We start from the raw sequence: 24,644 nt of genomic DNA, 5'->3' as shown, positions 1-24,644 counted from the left end.
AATCTTTACTTATATACCTTTCTAGTACAGAATTATAAGAGTTATAAGATTATTAATATTTAGCCTAGAATAGCTAGCCTAGCAGAGACGCTAGATTACTATAGGCACTTAAAGATAACTACCCTATAAATAAAGTAGATACCTAACTAGGTTCTTAACTACTATATAGAGTACTTAACTACGTATTAGTAAACGCTAGTAAGTATATTAGTAATATATATAAAGCTTAGTAGATCTCTAATATAAAAGACGTCTTTCTATAAGATATATAGCTAAAGGTTAGAACCTTATAGAATATATTAGTATTAGAGATATTCTACTTCTTAGTAATAGATTTCCTAATAACTATATAATATATAGTAATCTTAGAGAAATTTAAATTATTAGTCTAGGAAAGGTAATTATAACTAAATATAAAGTTATAATAGACCTTACGTAATATATATAATATATACAGCTAAGCTAATAGTTAGTTTAATATATATAAAGACTCTAGTAGTAATAATATAAAAGAAATTCCTAAGCTATCTAATATTAAATCTAGTAGTAGAAAACGTATAATATTATTAAAAGCTATATTATCTTAAAATAATTACCTTATACCTACTAACCTAGGTAATATAAGAAAGAATACTATAAGTAATAAGAATAACTAAGATAATAGTAACGCGTTTAAGACTAGTATAAATAATTTAGATATATATAATAAATAAACTAGGTCTTTATAGGCTTAATATAGTGTCTTAGAGGATAGAGCTTTAGCTTAATAGCTAATAGATAGAATATATATCTAAGATTTTCTCTATATTTACTTAGAGTATACGTAAGTAACTAGTTAATATTATTATAGATCTTTTAGTTTAGCTAAAGGCTTTCTTAATTAAGTACTTTAACTTAAAGTATAGAAAAGCACTTTAGAGGACTTTATTAATTACTTCTATACTAGTATATAGATTTCCTTATATAGGTAAAGGCTTATTTAATTAAGAATTTTAATAAAAAGTATAGAAAAGTGCTTTAGAGATCCTTACCTATTACTCTAGTAGTAACTATACTAGTAGTCTAGTCTAATATTATAAAAGACTATATACTCTAGGCTATTAAAAAAGCTAGCTTTAACTTATTAGAATTTCTTTAACTTAAGAATATTATTATTATAATAGAACTAAAGTTTACTATATTATATACTTTAAGACTTTACGTAGTATAGTATAAGATACCTAGTTTATAATTAATAACAGATTTATTATTTATAATATAGGTAGTAAAATAGTAGATCTTATTTTATATAAAGTTATAAGACTTTAGCTTACTACTATTAAGAAGGCTATAGTAGAAAGTAGTAATAAGTATAGTAGTAGTTTTATTAATTATATATTTTTTACAGCTACTAAAACGTTAGCTAGGTACTATAGACTTTATAAGATTTACTAGCGTATATACTAAAGATATTTCCTATATATTACTATTTAAGAAGGTAGCTAGAATACTATAGAACTTTACTTTAAAGGTTAAGAGTAGCTTTTTAGAGAAAGGTATACTATATAGCCTTATATAATACTATATATAAATCTATACTATGCTTAGTAGAATACAGCACTAGCTCTATAACTATAGCTACTATAGTAGTAATTATAGTAACTGTTATAGGTAAACTAGGTAGTATAGACTTAATAGTTTTAGGTTATTAGAGTAATAAGCTAGTAACTATAGTAGTAGGTATATATATAGCTATAAGTATAAGTAGTACTACTACTACGTCTACTATAGCTATAGTAATAGCCTTAAGTCTAGTATACTTATTTATATCTATACTAATATAACACAGTACTAGTAGCTAACGTATATTAATACTACTTAAAACTAAGATATTATAAATATATCTAATTACTTAGAATAATATACTTTACTTATATAGAGTATTATTTATAAAGTTTTATAATAAAGAAGCCTATAATAGTAATAAGTTAAGTAGCGTAGAAGTTTAATTTTTTACTATATACTTTTCTATTAATAGTAAGTAATCTATATTATCTATAATAGAGCTATAGGTATAATTATTTCTATTTAGATCTAGTATCTTTTAAGTAGTTTAACTGCTTTATAGCTTACTCTTTCCTAAACTTCCTATTAGGCTTAAACTTAGTAACTAGTATTATAAGGTTAATATAGTAGTTTACTAGATACTTTATATAAAATAATTATATATAACTATACTAACTCCTACTATAGTTAGTGTATAGAGTCCCTGCCTCTCCTAGGAATTACGTAGAATATTACTATTATTAGTACTTAGTATCTAAGATTATAGTATAAGGCTAATAAAGTAGATCTTATTTAATATAAAGTATTAATTATTAAATTATTTCTAGGCGTATTATTTACTATTATAAACCTTTAGGTATCTATAAATAGTTAAGTTTATTAGTATCTCTTATATTAAAGTAGAAGCTATAATAATAGGTATAACTTATATAATAGCCTAAGTAAACGCTGCTTACTAACTACTATTATATAGAGTTTTTCTTCTTATAATCTTAATAAATACTATTTAAATAGGCAGGTTTAAGTAGCTAATATCTCTAGAATTATAGGTATTCTTACTATAACTAAATATTACTATAGCTTAGCCTATATATATATAACCTTACTTTTATATACCTTTACCTACTTTAACTTATCTATAGTTATTTATTAACTTTAACCTTTTAATCTCTTTAACTTAGAAATAGTTATTCTTAATTATATCCTTTATTATCTATAGTCTCTATATTCTGTCTAAATAGTAATTAATTAGTTACTACCTACCTCTATGTCTATGCTAGTCCTAATTACCTCTCTACTTATAGTAATAGGTATAAAGACCTCTACTACTACTTTTTATATAATAGTATCTACTATATATTTTACTTACTTTACCTTATAAGCTAACCTTAATCTAACCTCTTACTTTTAGTATTAATAACGCTAATTATAGTTTATAGAATAACTATATTAATAGCTACTAATAAGTCCTCCCTAACTATATATTTATATATAATAATAATAGAGTAGGTCTTTTTATAGCTTTAAATAAAGTAAGCTTAGATATAGTTATACTACTAATACCTAGTACTTTTAGAACTATAGCCTACTTCTAATAGTAACTTTAGGCTGTTCTAGTTAGAACTTACTTTTTCCTATCTAATATATACTACTATAATATCTCTACTTTAGGTATTCTATATAGTCTAAACAGTATCTTAGCTATAAATAATTAATATTATATTATTATAGATCTTTAGACTAGCGCTAAGCGTAGCTATATAGTCTTTATAATATTTCTTCTATATTATACTAGTATAGTAGGTTACTTAAGTAATAATACTGCTACTTAGTACTTACTTAACTATAGTAGAAACTTAATTATTATACTTTTTACTACTAAGTATAACTCTAATAGTATTATTTTCTAACCTAGCGTGTTTAGGTTAAGTAAGAGCTTCTTTATTATTAACTAGTATAAAGTTATATTTTAAGCTACCTATAAATAGTTTACTTATAGTAATATAGCCTTAATATAGTATTTAATCTATTAGGCACTGTACTAGAATATATAATTTAGTTAAGGCTTAGAAGAAGGAGGTAGTAATTATATAATAATTATAAATAAAAGTCTATTTTTGCTTATTCTACTTTCTTCCTCTTATAAAGATTTCTTATATAGTAGTAATTTAAAAGTAATAAAGTATATAAATCTTTTAATATTAGTATAAATTACCTAGAATATTAGGTAAATTTAGCTAGATACAGTGTAAAAGTGTAAATTTACCCTTATACGCGGTGTAATTTTACCTAACCTAGTGTATTTTACACCGACGCGGTACCTCAGTGTTTGTATGGGTCCTGAGGTATAGAGTTAGTATATGCAGTAATCAAGCTGCAAGAAACGTACCTTAGGCAGAGACTACACTGCATGTGTTGGTAGCTATAGACATTCCACTTCCGAGTGTGGTAGCATACCCCAACCTCACGACGGTCAACCCTGTCCCAGCTGGTTGGACCCCTCCAGAATGGATCAATCACCCGCGTTGGAAGCGAAGTGCGCACGTTACTGAAGATTCGAAGCAGGGCATCCTTCATCTGCATTATCGTGGGGGTTACAGTATCAAGTCGCTGGAACTCCTTCAAGACAGCTACACGGAACTCTTCACTAGATAGGACGTGGATCAAGTCATGATCGATGAAGACGTTCGACTCGCTGCGGAGTATTCTCCGCCAAATACAAGGCAGATGAAATAGAAGCCTACCCCCAGATCGTAGGGTGAAGCCCGGCTCTTGGTCCACAGGAGGTGAGGGTACATGTGAAGTCGACACAGCGGTACTCGTAGATGTAGCAGTTTGTGTCTTCCGGATGTGTGGCGGGGTATACGCGCGCAGAGGTATACCGGCTGCCTCGTGTGGATGCGAGGTAATGGTATCCATCGACTGTGTCTTCCGAGTATGTGGGGGAATATACGTTCGCAGAGGTATACCGGTTACAGTCTTAGTGACACTAGAAGTAGAAGGTGCCGCTGTAGGCGTAGGGGACTGGATTTGGTTATCCATAGACACCGGAGTCTTTGGGAGCCTTGCTATGGAGACGGTAGCAAAGCGTGGTTGCGTTCCTGCTTTGACGTTGTCGAACAAGTCCTGTAGGTCGTTCACGCCATTGAGTACAAAGACGGCAGGTGCTTCATCCCACCAACGGCCGGGTTCTGTAACACTGCTGTTAGAGAAGTAAACGATTTGCCTGCCACGAGGTAACACTTACCCTTGCTGCATACTATTCGGTTCAACTTTGCCACCAGAGCGTGAATAGTTCCATCATCGCCGCTCTCGAGGACGACCATCGTGGTGCGATCAGATGGTCGACGATCGGTTTCAGGGACAGCCAGCATGTACACAAGACGGTAGAACGTGAGAGCTGCTGGCGATAGAGTTACATCTACAGACTCAATATGCTCGAGAGGCATTCGCGGCGGTAGAAAACCTGAAAGTAAGTGTGGTCAGTTTCACTCTGGTCAAGTCAGGACAAAATCGAGAAGCAAGCTTACAGGTCGCCAGCATAGTTGTAGCGCAGTCCACGGAAAAGACACCGGTCACGCCCTCGACGTTACTGTATACGTCGTCGCTCTCTTCGCCGCCCCACAGAATATGGTGGCGGTGCGTGAACATAAGTAGGTTCCATGAGCCTACATACAGGCCGACGGTCTTGTCTGAATGACCTGCATCGCAAATACCCAACATAAGCTCGAAGAGGTGGCCTTCTTCGAGCACGCCTGTAGACATGTTGGTGTTGTTGTGTGTGTGCTGAGTTGGGTGGGTTGAGGGAGAGAAAGAATGACGGGAGCTCAACATAAGACACTGAGACTAGCGACTTGAACTGTCACCTGACACAACTAGACAGCCGCGCAAATCTTAGCGTATTGGAGGTGAAGGTCAAGGACGGTAGAATTGAGCTGGCTGAGCCGCAGCCCAAAGTTTAGGACACATAATCAAACCTGGCCAATTGGACGTGCGGTGCGGCATCGTGGGAATATTCTGACAGCCTCTTTGAGGGCTTTGAGGGCTGCGGAGGAGCGCATGCTGCTGGCATCCGTTGTGTTGTAGCCTCCACAGTCCATGTTGACAGAGCGTCACTGGTGTGGTCTAGGGTGTGTATGACAACGCGGTTTCCTCATCGCCGTAGCTGACTGTCATGGTTCGGCGAGCAAGACAGTAGTAAGCAGCTCTGCCTTCGTTATTTAAGCCCTCCGTCTCTCCCTTTCAACTCTCTCCTCCAGCCACTCTCTACAGTCCCTCACTTATTACCCCAACACCGCACCCTACTTGCTCCCTTTCTCTCCTCACAATGATTTTGAGGCGCCCGAAATACCTCAAACGATAGACAAGACTGACCGCCTTCGGGATCACGTCTACGCCAGGTCCTCGACATGTTCTCGTGCAGCCAACGGTGAGAGATCCCACACCCCTCTTCCATTCGCGCTCGATAGCTAACCGTTCTACAGGCTGGTGAAGCTCTGTCACGTCCAGGCTTGGACACCGTCCTGGAAGCTGTCCTACGCAAGTCTGCCGCCGACGCCGATCAGAAGGCTGCCCTCCGCGCATCTGTCGAGACAGCCCAGACCGTGAGTATCACCATCTTCATGCTCTCCAGCCCGTTGATCTCAGAATCTTGTGCAGTCGCTGACCTTCCTCTCACGGGAACATGCCATGGACAAGGAGCTGGCCGAATTCCTAACTTCGACGGGGAAACAGAGGTTTCGATATCCGCCAGTTCCAACTCGAGAGCGAGACCCAAAGACATGGGCAGCCGCCGACCCAGCAATTGACGAGAACTGGGACGACGCTGTCCGTAACGATCCGATCCTGTCCTCCGTCCCCAGTGGCTTCTTGACGGACAAGTCGCTGCTCGTCAAGCCAGTCGGTTGTTTCGACTCACCATTGCTTGTTGTGAGTTCTTATCCGACCGAGGACGAGACGAGCACCGTTCATTGACACTACTCCACAGGGGATGACATGTCGAACAGGTGTATCAACGACCTCTACTCCAAGTTTGGAGATTCTATGGGAATCACTGACAAGAGTCAATTCCTCCACATAGATGTCTACCCTCGCCGTCTGGATCGCAAGAAGATCTGCCTGCCAGGCAAAGATTGGGATGTCCTTGGCTACGTTCCCAAAGAGAACCGCTCTTATTGGGAGGCTTGGGCGGCAGACATGATCACGAAATCGAAAGCCCGCATTGTTCTCATCGCCGGTCGATCCACGCTTGAGATGTATCGCAGGTACATACTGTCCAACCACATCGACGTTGAGGAAGTGTTCTGTGCCGGGACCAGCCTCGACAAGCCCGTCGCGTTTCGAGAATTCAAAAACAAGGACGGTTATCGCCTTGTTTTGTGTTCGTTACATCTGGAAGGCTTTTGGCGGCGCAAGGCGTCGCCTTGCCATCTACGGGCGACTGTACGACCTGTGCAAAATCCTCTTGTATGGTTCACCAAAGATCCCAAGTCGATTGTCATCAGTCAACTACTTCTTTGAATTGAAAACAGCCACGCTTATACCAAGCATGGCATTCCGACCGGAGAACCGCGAGGTACTGAAAGATTCACTCCGTCGACCATACAGGAAGGGGGGGAGGTTTGGAGGCGTGGCTCGGGTATCATCCCGAGCTTCCCAAAGACGAAATCATGGCTCTGCGAGGATCGGTGAGGGTCACTCACAGAAAGGCACCAGAGTTTTGGAAGCGCGCAGAGATTGTTGCCCAGTATGGGCCTTGGGCCTTGACGTACCAGCTACTTGCCGAGTCGGCCGCGGCGAGACATAGACAAAAGCAGGCTACGTATTGGAATCACCCAACGGAAGGCAAAGCGAGAAGGGATCGTAGGAATCAGTTGGCTCGGGACAATCGGGACAAGGCGAAGAAGATCGGCGACGACCCAGTCAAGTATGAAGCTCAATTGAAGACCAGACGGGGTATTATTAGAGCCAACCGCATTGCGAAGAAGCTCCAGGTTGACTCGGCTCTCCATGGCTCCATGGGCACTTTCCTCGTACCTCTCTCGACCAGCTCAGCACCGACCGACTCCACCTCCACGGCCACACGCTCAGGAATGACAACCAGGCCGATGAGCGACAAGACGGGGTGAGGCTCTCGCTTTCTTCACGGCCGTAGTGTTTCATGGGTACCGTTATGCTCACAATGCCCTCATCATATCCAATATCTTGTTGTAGTTCTCTTTTCTCTGTATGTTCCGATTATCTTGTTTCTCTATCATTCGATACTATTCTGTAGTCCTCAATCAAACAGTTGAACATCACATGTCTTCTTTAGCTCACCGTGACTTCTACATGTTGCCATTGCTGTTAGAACTCTGTTGCCGGGTATCCGCACACTATACCAGAGATGTTATCTCTACACATAGCTATCTAGACTTACTGTGTAAAATTCTTACCCTGCGGCCTTGATCGACAATCTGGGCCTGTCTTCGACAGCCAGACGACTACATACACATGTTGAATAAATCTTGTTTCTTTGAGAATAACATAGTTTAGCTCCGGGTGTTTCGAGCAGTCGGAAGACTGGAGGTATGTTGGTATGTGTTCTGGACGTTTGGAACGCGTGTGATAGTGGTAGGGCTCTGGTGAGAGGTTGCGACTCTGCTACGTAATAATTGCTCGCAGGTGGTGTATCTATCAAGCCTGATCAAGAAGAGACGAAATGTGTTTAAGAGAAAGTGCGTGGAAAACTCTTGGTAGGGTTGCAGAGATGATGTGTAGCTTCTCAAAGTCCCACACGACTTCCTGACAATCATCGACATGCAACGTATCACTGCAACTCTGTTCACATCTGATTGTAAAGCAAGTTTCGATTGTCTAAGTAGAAAGTACATGAATCGCAAAATTCGCTGTCCACAGAAATCACCGTCCAGATTAGAGCACCGCTCGAAACCTCCACGCGCCAATGACTACCGAGCTACAGGTAGAAATAAGATGGTATCAAAGTAAAAACTTGGGATGCCGCAGTCATGATCATGATGAAGAAAGAAAAGGGTATTACAAAGAAAAGAAAAGATCGGGTCTCAGAATCGCAAAACGTTGCAGCTCATGATAGGGAAGAAAGTCTTACTCACCAGGGCTACATATGTCCAGTGCGTCATGAGGCGTACTGATACAACCGTAGAGGAGGTTGTGTGACGACAGCGTGTAGCGTAGAGAAGACAGGGTCGTGTGAAGAGACGGTGGCGTGGGAAAGAAACAGATACATGAGTCGGTCGTGGAACCGTGGGTCGTGTCGAGAAGATCGTTCAGAGACAAAGTCTTGGGCAGTGCTGGCGGTTGGAAAAGGAGACACGTCAGATGACGAGTGGCCTAAGCCTGCTGGGTGGTTTTCTTGACCGCGCCCTTGGAGGAAGTGCGACTAGGCGTGCTCTTGAACGGAGACTTGACCGGAGAAGATTTCGCGGAGCGAGATTTAGCTGTTGATTTCTTGGGCGAGGACGTCTTTCCAGGAAGGACGGGAAGGAATTCGATCGAGGGAACCTGTTCAGTATCCTTCTCTTGTAGCATTTGCAGAATGACGTTGACAACCTCTTTGACCTCGTCGATGTTCTTGTTCTTGCCAAGATACTGGTCGAGCTCTCGCAGAACCATGATAGGCGCCTCGAAGTTTTTGCCGGATGTGGGAGCAACGGCGGCCATGGCGTCCTGCTCTGTCACTCCTGAAGAGACTTTTCGAGAATAGTCGTTCAGCCGAGCCTCTTCGGCCTTCTTTAAACCGATGTCGTATGTGGTGCCCGGGAAGTCTTTCTCGATGATGTCGAATTGTCGCAGGATCAGGTTTATCTTGCGAATTTGCCAGAGCGCCTTGTTGTAAGTCGCCCGCTGGTAACTTAGGTGCAGTCACGGTCAGTCAATATGTCTCTTATGATACTGTTTGTGATAGCAAATGACTCACTGTTTTCGACAGAAGAGAGGCCATTCGCCGAGAAACCTTGTGCAAGCTTTGTTACGCCCGAAATAATCACTGATCACTTTCCTAGCGAGATCTGACGTGTATTGGCCGGTCTTGCAGGTAGTGAACTCATCAGCCTTGCAGATGAACTCGCGCTCTATCTGATCGTCCTCATCGATGTCCATGCCCTCAGCAGTCTCTTCATTGCTCTCAGCCTCAGCCTCAGCCTCAACATCGGCGATGCTCGACAAGACGGACTCTGGGCTGCTGACCTCCTCCTCTTTGGCGGATGAAGCGTCATGCTTGGGAGTGGATGGAGGAGCAAGAACAGGTGCCTCAGCAACAGCGTCAGAAGCAGCCGCGGCGTGCGGAGTGAGAAGATTCGAGAAGCTCATTGCATCGCGAATGGCTTCGGTTTGGCCGGGTTGCGGAGTGCCTGGTGAGTGGATCGGCGTAGTTGTCATATTGGAAGTATCCGTGAGGGGCATCAAGGAGATGTAAACACGATCAGGCGGCGTTGAACAGTCTATGAGTGAATCTGGACTTGATCCTGGTCGAGCTCTGTGGGCCTTGTGTGATGGTGGAGATCTCGAGGCAGGTGGGCGGACGAACTTTAAATCAGAGAGAGGTGTTCAGGTCTCGGCAGGCTCCGAGGTGAAGGCGTCTTGTGTTAAAGTGACAGCCCAGCGTTTGGCATTGCCTGACCAACTCATCGTCACAGACACATGAAAAGGAAACCCACCCGCGTATACTCTGATTCACTTCAATGAGACACAATGGCGCACACGGCTGCCCGATACCGCTCCAGCCCGGCTCGAACCCCCCGTTGCCAGGGATCTGGAGGCCAATCGACGCGCGCACGAGGTTCACAAGAACGCGTTGTGGTCTCGAGATTCGCCGCCAAGCCAGCCGTTCGCGCAAGCTTTGGCCCAGTATACGACCCTGCAGACACGAAAGGACTGTTATCGGCGTGAACGAATGAGCAATAACCAGGCAGAAGTATGCGGGGAAAACAGGTGACACGATCAGAACTGGTGGGGTAATTCATTTGTTTTTGTCACTGAGCGACAAACACAGGCGGAAGTCATTGAAGGACTGCGAGAAGAGCTTCACGCAGTGGAGACAGTAGCTGGAAACAGGCGAACACTGTGCTAGCTGTACATGTGAAAGTGTGAGGATAGTTCCGGCCAACAGATGAGTACATGAACACTCGGGCTAAGTAACGGGAGTAGACGTGAAGCGAACAATAGTAACTATAGTAGATGTGATACGTGGATAGAGTTTGTGACTGAAGTAAAGTAAAATGTACATATCCAGCAAGAGCCCATATGGTGGCGTATGTGAAGTTATCCTGAGTGGTTTGTACTGAGTGGTGAGTCTTCGTGAAAGTGCTGGACCAGCATGGACATGGTCTGACCAACAGAATAGGTCATGATTCGTACTGTTGAAGCATGTTTACAGACCAAGCTGGTGTGTTAATCTTTTGACTGCAACGAACTCACTATGATGTTTCCACAATCACCTCTGTTCATCGATAACCTCCCGCACAAGCATGAGATGCATGGAATTAACAAGTGTGGCAATATGGCTATGCATCCTACAACGTAGAAAGAATTCACTGGCTGGACAAGATTCTGCTGTATGCTTCAATTAGATTCCAGCATGTACTTGGTTTGGAGAGATGGTGGTCCAATTTTTTGACGTCACCGGGTACGGACAAACTGGATGCCCGATGCCGCTCCCACGTGATTATGGTTAAGCACCATGAGTGATGCGATCGCTCGCTCCCACACGCCCGATACACGCGCACACATACCCCGGCCGACACACGCAAGCAGCCTCCACTCGTGATGCTCTCACACGCATTTCTATCACGCTGATTCCTTCTTGTCGCTTCAATCTGCGCTGAGCGCCCCCAGATCTGCGCCCTGCCCCCGGTGCCGCGCTCGAATAGCCACCATCATGCCCCCAACAACGGGCACGCGAACGTCGACACGACAAGGTCGAGCCACGGTGCGACCCACGAATTACTATGCGCGCGGCTTTGCTGGAAGACTTGCTGCGAGCGGGTTGGAGCAGACGCCCGAGTCGCACAGCGCGCCGGGCTTCCTGCCCGCCCTCACACACTTCTCTGGAGCAGCGGACGCATTTCCGAAAGAAATTATCAAGCACTTCTCCATGTTCAAGGAAGTGGAGGCCAAGCTTCATGACCCAGAGCAGATGCTGAAGGCGCTGCTTGACGAGATCGCCCGACAGCCCATCACAACGAAGGCGCAGCGCGTCGCGGAGCAAAACACTCCAGGACAAGATGTCAGCGCAAATGTAAGTGCCATACGAGCCAGCACTGCATGGGCTGGCAGCTGACATATCGACAGCATCTCCCCCACAACTTCGACAGCCTGGCTCCCGAAGAGCAGGCTACCTACCAGAAGCGTCAGCTTTTCTACCGCCTCCGCATGCTCATCGTGAACATGCTCCCCACACTCGACGAGAAGCTTGTGGTATTGCATGGCGCAAAAGCTACCAAAGCAAAGGGTCTCGCGAGGATGCAGAACTCGTTCTCCCAGCTCGACAGCGAGTTCAGCGAAGAGGCACGGTACGGCAGCCTCAACCACTGGGCTTACGCGGATAAGGAAGAGAAAAAGAAGGGTGGGCCGTCACATGAGCGGCAGCGGCGCGAGGTTGCAGCGGCAAATAATCTGGCTGCAGCTGCCCAGCACGTCCACGATGTAGACTCTATAGCTGCCAAGAGCGAGGCTCGACGCGAGGCAATGTTGGCGAACAAGCGCAATCGACATCAACAACAAGTCGATTCTGACTTCGACGATCGGCCAGCCAAGAAGCCGCAAAAGAGGAAGGCTGCGGCGGCCGACGTGCCAGCGCCAGACAATCGCACCATAGGCCTGGGTATATCGAGCAACGGCGCAGGGCCGCAGGGGAAGAGAAAGAAGACGGAGAAAGCGCTTGCTGCAGCAACGCCAGCAGCCCCGCCTATGGAACGAACTTTGAGCGCGGCGCTCAAGGCTGCGGCCAATGGTGGGCGCGCTGGGTCAAGCCCAAGAGTGACTCCAGGCTTGGAGAATGGTGCAGCGACGAAACGCAAACCACGAGCGCCTCCTGTGCCGACGCAACGCAAGAATATTCTTCCACCTTATTCACCACCCCCTGCCCCATCGCCTCTCGCCGCAAACTTCGCCATCAACAAAGCGACTGCTGGTATCTCGGAACGTCCATTGTCGTCACGCGCTAGAAAGAACTCGATAGCAAACTCAATCGCGTCCGTCAATGCTCCAGAACAACCCGTTAGCCGCCGCCCTTCGTCTTCCCATTCAGTTCAGCAAGTCGTTGGTAGCAACGTAATCTCTGAACTCGAACAAGCGGCAGGCATCGTGCGTGATAATGTCTCCAACAGGGGCGGATCGACCCCGGAAATTATGGACGCTCCGCAGCCGCTCGAAGTATCTTCTCTCAAGATCGAAGAAGAACACCCCCAGGAACCGGAGAGCATGGACATTGACTATCCAACATCAGTGCCATTGACAGCGGCTAGGGCAGGCCGAGCGTCCAAGACTGCGACGCCTGTAGTTGGAGCATTCCCAGATGTTCCTATGGCTCGAAGTCGCAGCACCAGAAACGCGAACAACGGCAACGGCAACAACAGCAACTCCAACGCCTCGTCGGAGAACAACAGCACCACGACAAGTGCTGTGTCGAAGCGAGGCCAAAAGAAGAACACACAGCAAACTACAAGCAATATTCTTGCTTCCCCAGCGTTGAAGTCCGCGCCTGACACACAATCAAACCATCCATCCTCGACAGCAAGCTCTCCAGCTCCTGAACAAGAATACCAAGACGCAGAGACAGACGACGAAGCCGACGAACCACGCTACTGTTACTGCAACCAAGTTTCATACGGCAACATGGTCGCATGCGATAACGATGCCTGCCCTCGCGAATGGTTCCATCTCCCCTGCGTCAAGCTGGAGAGAGCGCCTGCTGGCAGAACGAAGTGGTTCTGCAGTGACGAGTGCAGAGAGATGCACGACAAGGCGAAGCCAAAGTCCAAGGGCGGACGGCCGGGAAGCTCTAACAAACAATAGGAATTAGGAAGGAGTTCAAGGCGTTCAGGAACCGGTCCAGCGGCGTCTGGGTCGAGGCCAGGCCCGAAAGGTAAGGGCAAGGCTCATCTCGGTCTCTGGGATGGATGGAATGCTCTCTGAAGCTTCTTCCTATGTCATTTTTGGGGTTTTGGATTTATGAATCGTAGGGGTTTCGCGGCGTATTTTGGATCGAGGATACATCGCGACTCTGTTAATGAGCATGACGCTTAGCGACTTTGAGCGCTTTTGGGGATGCAGGAGGTTGTTTGGTCTGGCGTTTGTCCAGCTTTCGCATCGACTCGTGGTGTGGTATGTCGTCGGTTTCTGTTGGTTTTTACCGTCGCCCGCACCTATTGCGATTCGGCAGGTGTACGTTGCGTTCTGCTTATCTTTTTCTTCTCTCTACCTTGCATATTGCATGGCGGTAGCAATCTATTTCGGTCAGCCGATCTTCAAGGAATCGCTATTCCGTTAGGCGTTCGTCTTGTATAGGAGCTATTCACTACTTTTACAACTCAACAAGACATATATCGTGGTGCCCTCGAAGCTCGCAATACCTATCATGCTCTCTGCAGCACTTCGTAATGGCTGTCTATAATTGGTCCCAGCTGGATCGAGCTTGCTGGACCCTGAATCCGCCACGCGACGTGAGGTGATACAACCCAGCTTTGGCACTCACCGCTCAACCGCATGAGACAAACGCGCCGTGGTTTACTTTTTTAACACTCCTTCTTCTTCTCAAGTTCAATTCGTCGTAAGCTTCGCTATGGCCCCAATAGAAACTACCCCCACTGCGGAAGAACAGCTCATATGCGAGCCTCAGGGTGGGGCGCCAGACGCCCCGCCAGACCTCCGGTTCTTGCATTACAACGATGTCTACCACGTCGAAGCTGGCTCTAGAGAGCCTGTTGGCGGATATGCGAGATTTCAGACTCTGGTCAACTATTACCGGGACGATGAGAAGTTTCATGATCAGCCAAACGTTGTCACCTTCTTTTCTGGGGACGCATTCAATCCCAGCATCGAGAGTGCTATCACAAAAGGTATGTTTTTGAAGGAGTCATGTATAGATTGAGCTAATTGTGAATCCCAGGCAGTCACATGGTTCCCGTGCTCAACAACATCGGTACCGACGTTTCATGCATAGGAGTAGGTCCTCAGGCATTTTATAAGGTTAACAATTGCTGACGACCACTTCAGAACCATGACTTAGACTTTGGTGTGAACCAATACCAGCATCTCACCGCTAAATGCAACTTCCCCTGGCTCCTCGCGAACGTTCTCGACCCTGCCCTCGGCGAGGGCGTCCCACTGGGCAATGCAAAGAAGACAGTCATGCTCACTTCGTCCAATGGCATCAAGATCGGCGTCATTGGTCTAGGAGAACGGGAGTGGTTGGATACAATCAACGCACTGCCTCCCGATATCATATATAAGAGCGCATCGGAGACGGCAAAGGAGCTTATACCCGGATTGAAGGAGCAAGGCGCTGAGATAATCGTATGCGTTTCACATCAACGCGAGCCAAACGATAACAAGCTAGCAGAGCATACTGGTGGCGACCTCATCGATATTATACTTGGTGGGCACGATCACTACTACTCATTCAGCCTCATAAATGGAACACACGTGCTTCGATCAGGGACAGATTTCAAGCAGCTATCACATATCGAAGCATGGCGGAAGCCAGAAGGTAAGGGTTGGGACTTTAAGATCATCCGGCGCGACGTTGTGAGCAGTATACCCCAGGATAAGGCGGCTATGGCCTTGGTAGACGAGCAAACACAGAAAATTAGGAAGCGACTGGACAAACCCATCGGATACACTGCTGCGCCGCTTGACGCCCGCTTCACTACTGTACGAACCAGGGAGAGTAATATTGGGAACTTCGTTTGCGATTTGATGCGCTACTACTACTCAGCCGATTGTTGCATCATGGCTTCTGGTACAATACGTGGAGACCAAGTGTATCCTCCTGGTGTCCTGAAGCTACGCGATATTGTCAACTGTTTCCCCTTTGAAGATCCTGTTGTCGTACTGAAGGTCACGGGCAAGGCGATTCAGGAAGCATTGGAGAATGGCGTGAGCAACTACCCAGCACTTGAAGGTAGATTTCCACAGGTCTCCAATATCTCGTTCGAGGTGGATTACTCGAAAAAACCAATGGAAAGGATTTCAAATGTGTTCATTGATGGGAAACCAGTCGATGAGACGCACGAATATGTGCTTGCAACTCGTGGGTATATGGGTCGCGGCAAAGGTATGTTATCACGCCATCACTCCAGCGCGGCTCCAATCCACAGTCGATTTAGCTTAACACCCTTGAACGAAACTAACATGTAAATACAGACGGCTACACATCCCTTCTCATCGAAGAGGAAGGCGGCGTTGCGAAGGAAATTGTCTCAGAGGAAAATGGGGTTTTGATATCTGCAATCCTCCGCCAATACTTCATGTCCCTCAAGGTCCTCGGAAAGTGGAAGCGATGGGGTAACTCCATGAACACAAAGTTCGCGTCCATCCAAACCAACCTACAAACAAATCACCAGCACACATTTCACGAAGCGTCACCTACATCCCCAACTGCTCCTAAATTTCCTAACATCGACAAACTCTCGGTGTCGGATTCGGGACCTAACACTAGGGACAGTGGGCATGATGACCCAGATGAGGATGAAGATGAAGATGATGGGCCGATGTACGACGATCGTGTTCCGATCGTTTTTAGCGAGAGGGAGACAGAGGTGCTAAGGAGGGTAATGGCTAAATGGTGGAGACTGGCGGGACTCAAGGGTAGTCCGAAGCTTTGCGATGAGCTGAACCAGGGCGATTTCCAGGTCAATTGGACGAAGGCTATTGCGCCAAGATTGGAGGGGAGAATCAAGGAGATCGGTGGTGCTATGGAGAAGAAGTAGGCGTACGTGGGAGGTGTGGCCGTGATGGCTGGGCTTTTTGATATAGTCAAAACCGTTGTATTCGGCAAAGCATACTGAGCAAGTAAAAGAATGACGGTTTTATCCATAAGCTGCGTCCTAATAAAATTTGTAAAAGTGCCTGCTAGGCGTATACATCTAGAAATTCAGGCCTAGGACTTCTACGCTAATCTTACTTGTAGTTGTCGAGCTAGCGCAAGAGTTCGCTGCTGTTATCTCGATTAACCGAGAGGCCCCATCTGGAAGTTGCTGCCTGTCAGCATTCCTCTGTGTTTCTTACTTCCTACACTCAGCACTCTCTGAGTTGCTACTCGGAACTTCAACACACAGATGCTAGACCAGGATTCTTTGTGCGAAACATGTTCTTCGCTCTCTTATGAGCAGATGCGGACGACGGAAGGCCAGGCTTACCATACCTCCTGGGCGGCTCTGGAGGAGTCTGCGTCACTTGGGTGCCGTTTGTGCAAGTATTTTTGGGCCGGGAGCACCGTCTCTGTGTTCGATAAGACCCAGTCTGCTCGACTTCACATTGAAAAGCACCCTGACGATGACTTCGGGGTATGGCTTTGCCTTCGGGTCGACAACAGGCTATTGAAAATCTTTGAGGTTTTCTCAAAACCAGGTATGCTCAACCAGTTCATAAACAATCTTAATTTCATGGTTCATAATGCGATGTAGGACCACCAACTGGTCTACTGGGACGTGAGATTATCGGTCGAGAACTGGCCTTGGACCGCTCTTCCGATTCGGCCATCAGCAAGATCCAATCGTGGATACACGAATGCGAATCAAGTCATAGTCAGTGCCGTGGTCGTTCTATTTCACCGCTCCCAACTCGTGTATTGGACGTTTCTCCATCCCAAGATCCGGACCAGGTTCGTTTGATCGAAGGCCGCGGTTTGAAGGCCGAATACGTTACTCTCAGTCACTGCTGGGGTAAAACACCTCCAGATTCCGAAGATTTGTATGTATTAGTCTTAGTTTCCTCTTGTTGCTTGTATTGAAAAGACTTTTACTAAATTGTTGTTGTTCGCAGGATCTTCACGTGCACATCAAGAAACATCCAAACCCTCACCCAAAGCTTCCCTTTGAGCGTTCTGCCGACCTTATATAAAGATGCCGTCATGATGACCAGACTACTACGAATAAGGTATAGATGTGGATTATTACCATCAGCCCACTGTTTTAAAGCTACATTGGCTGACGAGTTCCAGATACATATGGATAGATTCCTTGTGTATTATCCAAGACAGCAAAGAAGATTGGGCGAACGAATGCTTGCAAATGTGCGATGTCTACTCGAACACATATCTTACGATATCCGCTGTTTCGTGCAAAAACAGCCTCCGAGGCTTCGTCAGAGTAGATCAAGAGTGTCTACCATTGCAGGTTCAGCTCTGTCAGGGATATGGAGATTCCAAGCAAGCTCTACACATCCGTGATACGTTTGTTGATCCTGCGATGTACTTAACTGGTAGGGGGTGGGTATTCCAGGAGCTGCTCCTTTCTCCGCGCGTGCTACATTTCAGCTCTATCGACATGGTTTTTCAGTGCGATACGCACACAGTTTTCGAATCAACTTCGGTTACCTGTTACGGCTGGAATAACCATGATGGTAAACGGCTAGTCTATGGAACAACTCAACACTCGCGAAGTACGGACTACGACAAGTGGCTTAAGATTGTTCAAGACTACTCCGAGAAGAAGTTGACCTACGAGACTGACATGTTTCCGGCTTTGTCAGGTATTGCACACATTGTACAATCTCGAACAAACGACGAATATGTTGCAGGTCTCTGGAAAGGTGATCTGGTTGCTGGCTTGCTGTGGTCCAAGAATCAATGGCTTTATGGGCCCGTACAACTTTCGACGCAGTACCTCACACCAACATGGAGCTGGGCTTCTTCCAACCATGTGGATACCTTCAACACTCGTCGACGCAAGTACTTGAAGCTGGATATCCTTCACGCCGAGGCGGTACCGTCAACTACAAACCCGTTTGGCGAGATATCATCAGCTTCCTTGATAGTTTCCGGACCACTCAAGAGAACCATGATATGCGACTTGAGAGAGATACCGGATGATTGTGTGCAGTTAACCTCGGTTGGAGGTTCTAAGATTCGTTTCGCTTTCGACATAGGTCAACACAAGGTACCAGATTTGGACGAAGTCTGGTGCCTAGATTGCACAGTTAACAAGGAGGACGACATCCCCGAGAACATCCACCACGGCCTCACGTGGTTCAATGCACATGGCCTAGTCCTCGAACAAGTGTCCGAAAAGAAGCAAGTTTACAAGCGGATTGGAGTTTTTGAAGTCTTCGGAGTCGACGTTGGTACTGGAGGTGATACGGACTGGCATCGGACAGGGTGGAGCAAGACGAGGTTGGAAATTATCTGATAGTTACAGATTAAGACGACTGAACAAACGTCTCGTTATTGCAACCTGTTGATGCTTGAAGCTTCGACTGGAATCTACAGAGGTTCTCATATGCTTCCAAGTCTGGAACTTCGCTGGATAATCCACATCCCGCACTACGGCGTTTTCCCACATTCCACCCACATAATTGACACTCATTCTCGTAGGCCCCATAGCTTTTGTGAGGCAGAAGCCGACGTGGCTGCCAACTGGAGGAGATGAGTGAGTAACAGTGTTCATGTAGTCACCTGCTACAATTAGAGAGAGGGTTTAGAGGAAATGAAAAGCTATATGAGGGATGCAAAAGTTGTAAACGCCAGCTTACCGTTAGTAGCGTACTTTCCCTAGGCAATGGGAGTAGTGATTCCAGATGGTATAAGAATGAGTGGTGAAAGGGTAAACTTCAGACCTCTTGAAACGTTGCGATGGTGCTGGCACTAGCTCGCGTCCAAACTTCATTGATCCACGTGATCGCGCGCCGTACTCTTGCGGCGCGTGTAGAAAAAGTCACGACAAGGCTAAGGGTTATTTACACTCACTATGTGTCTCAGCATCTGAAGTAGAAGTCTTGATCAAAAGACGCGTTTGTTTCCAATACTCGTCGAATGGCCAACTACCAATTCGAGGATCAGAGTAGCTTTTTCTTGATTGGTCAATTTTACGCACAAGCGAGTTAGGATCTGGAAGCCGCTTTCACATGTATCTCACATCAACTAAAGATGGCATTCTCAGAAGACATCCCCCAACCCGACAATGGTTTTTATGTCCTGGTCACAGGCGCCAATAGGTACGCGTGTCTCAGACTCCTTCATGAACACTCTGACGTTTTGACAGCGGTCTCGGGCTTGGAATTGGAACCCGCCTGATCGAAGAATTCCTGCAGACGCGCCCCCAATCTGAATCCCTCGTCCTCATAATCACAACGCGCGACGAACGAAAAGGCAATGCGACGATCGAGAAGCTAGAAGCACACCTGCGCAAAGTGTGTCGCGATCACGAACTTTCGTTACCGGGCATCACGCAGCTATTACAGGGGCGTGTATACTTTCGGCAGGAGCGCCTGGATTTGCTGAGTCTGGTTTCTGTGCAGAAGTTGTGTAAAAGGTTACATGAGACTACGCCAAAACTCGACACAGTCATCTGCAATGCAGGCATTGGTGGCTGGACGGGCATCAACTGGCCTCTGGCGATAGTCTCAATCCTCAAGGGGTTCAAGAATGGGCTTACCTGGCCTGTTTACAAAATCTCAGGCCAAGGATGGCTTGCGAAACCGCAGTTACCGCGTGGCGAGAAGGAGAGCAAGGTCGAAGAACCTCCTCTAGGGGAGGTTTTCTGCGCCAATCTCTTTGGACACTATCTTCTTGGACACTACCTTGCGCCGCTTTTAGCAAGGCACCCTCAGAGTTCAAACACAAGAGGGAGAATAATATGGGTCAGCAGCCTGGAAGCGTACGAGCACACGTTCGACGTCAACGACATGCAGGGTATCGCTTCTGTAGTACCTTATGAATCTTCGAAGCGACTGACGGACGTACTGGCAATCACTTCCGTCTTGCCTTCCACATCCGCCGCCGTAGATCAGTATCTCGGCCACCCACAACCCTCCGCAAAAACCACGAAACCGCGCATTTACGTCACGCACCCTGGTATCTGCGGTACAGCCATCATGTACCTCCCTCTCATCCTCGAATACGCCATGCTCGCCACTTTCTATGTTGTGCGCTTTTTGGGCAGTCAATGGCACACTACCACCGTGGATAAGGGCGCGTGTGCCATGGTCTGGCTTACGCTTGCGTCACAAAGCACATTAGACGCAATGGAAGAGCGTGAAGGAGTGGGGAAGTGGGGAAGTGCAACAGACTGGAGAGGGCAAGAGCGGGTAGAGCGGACAGAGGTTACTGGATGGGGCTGGGGAGGCAAGCTGGGCGAGCATAAGAGGAAAGGGAGGGATCCGCATGCACAGGATCTTACCAAAGAGAGTCAGGAGAGGTTTGAAGAGGCAGGGAAGAATTGTTGGGCAGAGATGGAGAAGCTGCGGATTGAGTGGGAAGGCCGACTTCGCGTGGCTGGATTGGGAGTTGAAATGGAGTAGGTGTGGATGTGGCGTTGATCATACGTCTCGACAGCGTACCTTACCTGCGGGGCTGGTTCGACACTCACATCCGTGTGTATGCCAACTAGAAGCAGACACATATTGCGCATTCATATTCACGTGTAATATATATTGTACTCGTTTTCTATGCGTTTTGAGCACGTAGTCTCATGCGGAGATGTCGTAGTTTAGAGGTTAACGCCAGCTGAACCCACCGTTAAGGGTAGCTTCAGGAGAACAGCGTAAAGGCTGGGACCTAATGTAGTTCTCAAACGCATCGCCCATTGTTTGAACCATGGTTGAGGCCGCGAAAGTGATCATTAGGCTCACCTGCAGCAGTGGCGAAGCAGGGTCTTCGGGAGGACCCACGATGAGGTAAAAGCTTTGACGCATCACAGCTGTCCGTGGACATTGTGATGATGTGTCAACATGCCAGCGTGCACTGAGAGTCATCATACAGTAACCTGCATCAATGAATGGCGCGCATCAGTGAATGGCTTGGATGGCCTGGACGGCCATTTCACCTGGTCGAAAATAGGTCAGGAGTTGGGCTTCAATTTCCTGAGCCCCCCTCGGCAGACTGCTGTAGCTGCATGTAGTTTGGCATGGCGTCAGGAACGCGCCGCACGGGAATTGCGACGGGGCAGGCCAATAAGGTACGCCGCCAGCTGCATCTACGATAACATGAGTGGAGTCCAGTAATGAAGCGAAGTGAAGCACCTCAACATACCCCACCTGTGATTGTGTGCATGATGACGATGAAGTGTTCGTGATGGAGAGGGACCATCTGCACGAATCCCGGGATATGCGCGCTGTGCATGCGCAGATCTACCGCGGAACCAATAGGAGTGGCAGCCGTTGCGGTGGATAGCGCCAAGTGGCCCTTTGCCGTCGTGCCCCCGTTCTCTAAGGGGGGCCTGACTCGCTAAAAATGCCCGAGGAGAGGATCTCGAAGGTCTTGCGTGCGGACTCCTCCCTCATCGCTCTCACAACCTCGTCGCGCGTAGCAATTATATGTTCTGGTATTCCTCTGCGGAACTAGACGGTGGCTGCTGTATCTAGTGCCATCTCCGACTACTCTAGTGACGTGGATCTGCCACTTTCACCGCCTGTCTTCGCGTCGAATTGCACAATTTACGACAGTAACCACAACTACGAGTACGCGCAGGACTGGGTCCGGGAAGATCATTTCACCTGGACACTGGCGACGCGAGACATGGACCCTAAGCCTGATCCTCTCTCGAGCGATTTCCCACCCGTTTACGCTCGCGAGACTACGATTCGAGATTCAACAATTCGATAGACATTTCTGAACAGACCACGATCTCCCCGCCTCTAAGTCGACCACACGGCCCGCCAGCATACCCCGCCCGTATTCCATAACACTTCGGTGTTTCGAACGCCCCGCTATACATATTCGAGGCCGTAGTCAGTTATTGGGGTAGGAGTTTTGTTGTGAATGCACAGGAGCTTGGGACCTATAATCTTGTAGAGGTTGGACTTGAACCTGTACAGTGAGAACAAAGACGTTGTCTTACAACAGTTCAAGGCAACATCACAATAGCCTCTCTGATTGGACTGTGTATAAGACAGACACTACGGCGACAACTATCTCTCCCGACACACCCTGCACACACCATGTCGGCATCGGAATCCTCATTCGATTCCTCACACAGACCCTATACACCCGACGCAAGAAAACCTGTAAATTCACGAAAAAGCGTAATCAACCCACAATCACAGTACTTGCGCGATGCACTCGATGCTCGAAGAGCGCACAAGGCACCCATTCCGTCACCCATCGATGTGAGAGCCCCAGCTCTGACTACTTCAAACCCCGCCAGAACAGAGACTCCAAAACTATCGCCTGATATGTTCATGGAGTACGCCCTTAGCGAAGAGCAAACGGCTCCTGTTTCCCCAGTCCGCCGTCGACAACTAAGCGATGCTCCACTACCCCGCGGAAAGACTAATCGCGAGCTGACGGACGAGATACAGAGGCTGAAGGATAGTCTCATGACCACGAACATGCGCGTAGAGCTGCTCAGAAAGGACAACTCTAAACTGCAGCACGAGGTGACTCAGGCAAAAGAAGAGCTTGAGCCATTGGAACACAAGAACAACAAGCTGATGGATAAGAATGAAGACTTGGAGGCTCAGATGGATGATATGGAAAAGGAAATGCTGCGCTTGCAGGGTGAGCTCAACGAACAACGAGAGTCCAACAAGGAACTCATTGCCATCAACGAGGAGTGCTCGGCGCACTGGGAGAACCAGGAAGCCGCTGTTAAGGAAGCAGCCGAGATTATTACCAAACTTCAAGAGGATAAGTTAGCTCTTAAGAACGAGCTACTTGATCTCAAAGGCCGGGTAACAGCCTTGGAGACTGGTTCTAGCCCTTACGGGCATGTGGATGGTACAGCCAGATGTCCATCACGCATCAAAAGTATTGACGATTCGCGACCTTCAACTAGCAACTTTGGTGATTCCGACTACTACAGCCAGGCAGACTCGCCTCCCCGGCCAGGTAACCAGTCTATCCACTCTCTTACAACCTCGGAACGTTCGGTCAGATTTCATGAGCTGAGCAAGCGAAATCGCCGATCCACGCAGGACCTCCAGAAGCGCATGTCAGCGGTGAGGGTCTTAGAGCTCGAGGAATCTCCCATTCCAGATATGCCGCAAATTCCTTCGTCTTTTCAGCAGGATGCTCAAGACGGGGAAAGCTTTATACGCAGCTCAAAAGCACATCATCTCATGAGACCACCTCGGTCCTTACTCGATGCACCACCTCCCTCTCCTCCGTTGCGTCCTGCAACAGTAGCTCCAATGCCACGGGCACCTCGTCATGAAGAACTGAGGGGCTTGTATCATCCTGACCGAACGGGCGGAAGCAGGATCGTGAACACCTCGCGTCCTTCATCGAGCCATGGTTCGACCACATCCGCTCCAAAGGCTGGGAGCCGCCATGGGTCCATCGTCGAAGCATCGCCAATCGCGCCGCCGCGCTTAAGTAGCCATCGTGCTCAAACAAGCATTCCAGGCGAGAAAATATCCCTCCGTCACGCGCAACAGCCATCTCGGCGACAATCAGAACATGATGTGTATCCTCTCGGCCATGCCCAAACAGAGTCTTTATCGTCAGAGTGGGCTCCCATGGCCCCTCCTCGCTCTACGTCTAATATTCCTGGTCGTCTAACCGCCGAAGCAGATCCACAAGCTTGGTTAAAAGACATTGATCGACTGACTCGGACTCAGCGGCAGGAGCAGGCGCAGTCATCGACGCAGGCAGCACCTCCCCGTATAAAGTTCGACGAAGAAAGCATTACTTCAGTGAAAAAGTCTAAGACTGTGCCATCGACCCCATTGGCAGAGGGGAGGGAGTTTCTGTTCCATGCCAAGGAGGATGAGTTAAGCTTCATGAGTAGGATGAAGTCAAAGATTGGTAGTAGCAAGAGAGCAAGGTCAAGATCAAGGGAGCGGGTGCGCAAATGATTGTACGGCCTAGTTATTCTGTTTGGTTGATATCCTTGCTTTTCTGCACGGCGTTTGGTATCGTGCAAGTTGGGCGTTGCTTGTAATAAGAAAGGCTGGGTCTACTCCGCAAGGAGGTCACGACGGAC

General features: G+C 47.1%; 10 protein-coding genes across 10 annotated transcripts; 8 read left to right on the top strand and 2 right to left on the bottom strand.

The window, feature by feature from the left end:
• Positions 1–3,760: 3,760 nt before the first annotated feature.
• On the bottom strand, positions 3,761–5,442 carry P153DRAFT_395709 (uncharacterized protein). Its single transcript, XM_033671422.1, has 4 exons — positions 5,076–5,442; positions 4,793–5,011; positions 3,935–4,736; positions 3,761–3,885 (listed from the first exon to the last, which is right to left on the bottom strand). Exons 1-4 carry the CDS (start codon positions 5,377–5,379, stop codon positions 3,840–3,842), a joined length of 1,371 nt encoding a protein of 456 aa, XP_033524663.1. The 5' UTR covers positions 5,380–5,442; the 3' UTR covers positions 3,761–3,839.
• A 277-nt stretch (positions 5,443–5,719) lies between these two features.
• On the top strand, positions 5,720–7,673 carry P153DRAFT_356070 (uncharacterized protein; the record flags this gene model as incomplete). Its single annotated transcript, XM_033666620.1, has 6 exons — positions 5,720–5,722; positions 5,909–5,974; positions 6,030–6,149; positions 6,205–6,474; positions 6,607–6,987; positions 7,131–7,673. The coding sequence occupies 6 exons, from the start codon at positions 5,720–5,722 to the stop codon at positions 7,671–7,673; spliced, it is 1,383 nt and encodes a 460-aa protein (XP_033524662.1).
• Positions 7,674–8,437: 764 nt separating this feature from the next.
• On the bottom strand, positions 8,438–9,942 carry P153DRAFT_395706 (uncharacterized protein; the record flags this gene model as incomplete). The annotated part of the gene is made up of 2 exons (XM_033671421.1): positions 8,438–9,415; positions 9,482–9,942. The coding sequence occupies 2 exons, from the start codon at positions 9,940–9,942 to the stop codon at positions 8,896–8,898; spliced, it is 981 nt and encodes a 326-aa protein (XP_033524661.1). The 3' UTR covers positions 8,438–8,895.
• A 1,498-nt stretch (positions 9,943–11,440) lies between these two features.
• P153DRAFT_289077 (uncharacterized protein) lies at positions 11,441–13,578 on the top strand (the record flags this gene model as incomplete). The annotated part of the gene is made up of 2 exons (XM_033663631.1): positions 11,441–11,800; positions 11,854–13,578. 2 exons carry the CDS (start codon positions 11,441–11,443, stop codon positions 13,576–13,578), a joined length of 2,085 nt encoding a protein of 694 aa, XP_033524660.1.
• Positions 13,579–13,685: 107 nt separating this feature from the next.
• P153DRAFT_215104 (uncharacterized protein) lies at positions 13,686–14,108 on the top strand. The gene has a single exon (XM_033662588.1). It carries the CDS (start codon positions 13,793–13,795, stop codon positions 14,051–14,053), a length of 261 nt encoding a protein of 86 aa, XP_033524659.1. The 5' UTR covers positions 13,686–13,792; the 3' UTR covers positions 14,054–14,108.
• A 32-nt stretch (positions 14,109–14,140) lies between these two features.
• Positions 14,141–16,636, top strand: P153DRAFT_337870 (5'-nucleotidase-like protein). The gene is made up of 4 exons (XM_033665762.1): positions 14,141–14,621; positions 14,672–14,727; positions 14,779–15,838; positions 15,928–16,636. The coding sequence occupies exons 1-4, from the start codon at positions 14,345–14,347 to the stop codon at positions 16,491–16,493; spliced, it is 1,959 nt and encodes a 652-aa protein (XP_033524658.1). The 5' UTR covers positions 14,141–14,344; the 3' UTR covers positions 16,494–16,636.
• A 146-nt stretch (positions 16,637–16,782) lies between these two features.
• Positions 16,783–19,353, top strand: P153DRAFT_313965 (HET-domain-containing protein). The gene is made up of 4 exons (XM_033664901.1): positions 16,783–17,133; positions 17,190–17,475; positions 17,548–17,661; positions 17,726–19,353. Exons 1-4 carry the CDS (start codon positions 16,842–16,844, stop codon positions 18,909–18,911), a joined length of 1,878 nt encoding a protein of 625 aa, XP_033524657.1. The 5' UTR covers positions 16,783–16,841; the 3' UTR covers positions 18,912–19,353.
• A 293-nt stretch (positions 19,354–19,646) lies between these two features.
• Positions 19,647–21,260, top strand: P153DRAFT_313963 (3-keto-steroid reductase; the record flags this gene model as incomplete). Its single annotated transcript, XM_033664900.1, has 2 exons — positions 19,647–19,716; positions 19,764–21,260. Coding segments are annotated over 2 exons (1,328 nt in total), but the record flags the coding sequence as incomplete, so codon positions are not given.
• Positions 21,261–21,450: 190 nt separating this feature from the next.
• Positions 21,451–22,324, top strand: P153DRAFT_356066 (uncharacterized protein; the record flags this gene model as incomplete). The annotated part of the gene is made up of 2 exons (XM_033666619.1): positions 21,451–21,677; positions 22,084–22,324. The coding sequence occupies 2 exons, from the start codon at positions 21,451–21,453 to the stop codon at positions 22,322–22,324; spliced, it is 468 nt and encodes a 155-aa protein (XP_033524655.1).
• A 335-nt stretch (positions 22,325–22,659) lies between these two features.
• P153DRAFT_375058 (uncharacterized protein) lies at positions 22,660–24,516 on the top strand (the record flags this gene model as incomplete). Its single annotated transcript, XM_033669557.1, has 1 exon — positions 22,660–24,516. The coding sequence occupies one exon, from the start codon at positions 22,660–22,662 to the stop codon at positions 24,514–24,516; it is 1,857 nt and encodes a 618-aa protein (XP_033524654.1).
• Between the last annotated feature and the right edge of the window lie 128 nt (positions 24,517–24,644).

The sequence above is a fragment of the Dothidotthia symphoricarpi genome (genome assembly GCF_010015815.1).
Source record: "Dothidotthia symphoricarpi CBS 119687 unplaced genomic scaffold P153scaffold_8, whole genome shotgun sequence".
Classification (NCBI taxonomy): domain Eukaryota; kingdom Fungi; phylum Ascomycota; class Dothideomycetes; order Pleosporales; family Dothidotthiaceae; genus Dothidotthia; species Dothidotthia symphoricarpi.
Note: the sequence above shows the minus strand (reverse complement) of the source record. Positions and strands in the feature narration are given on the sequence as shown.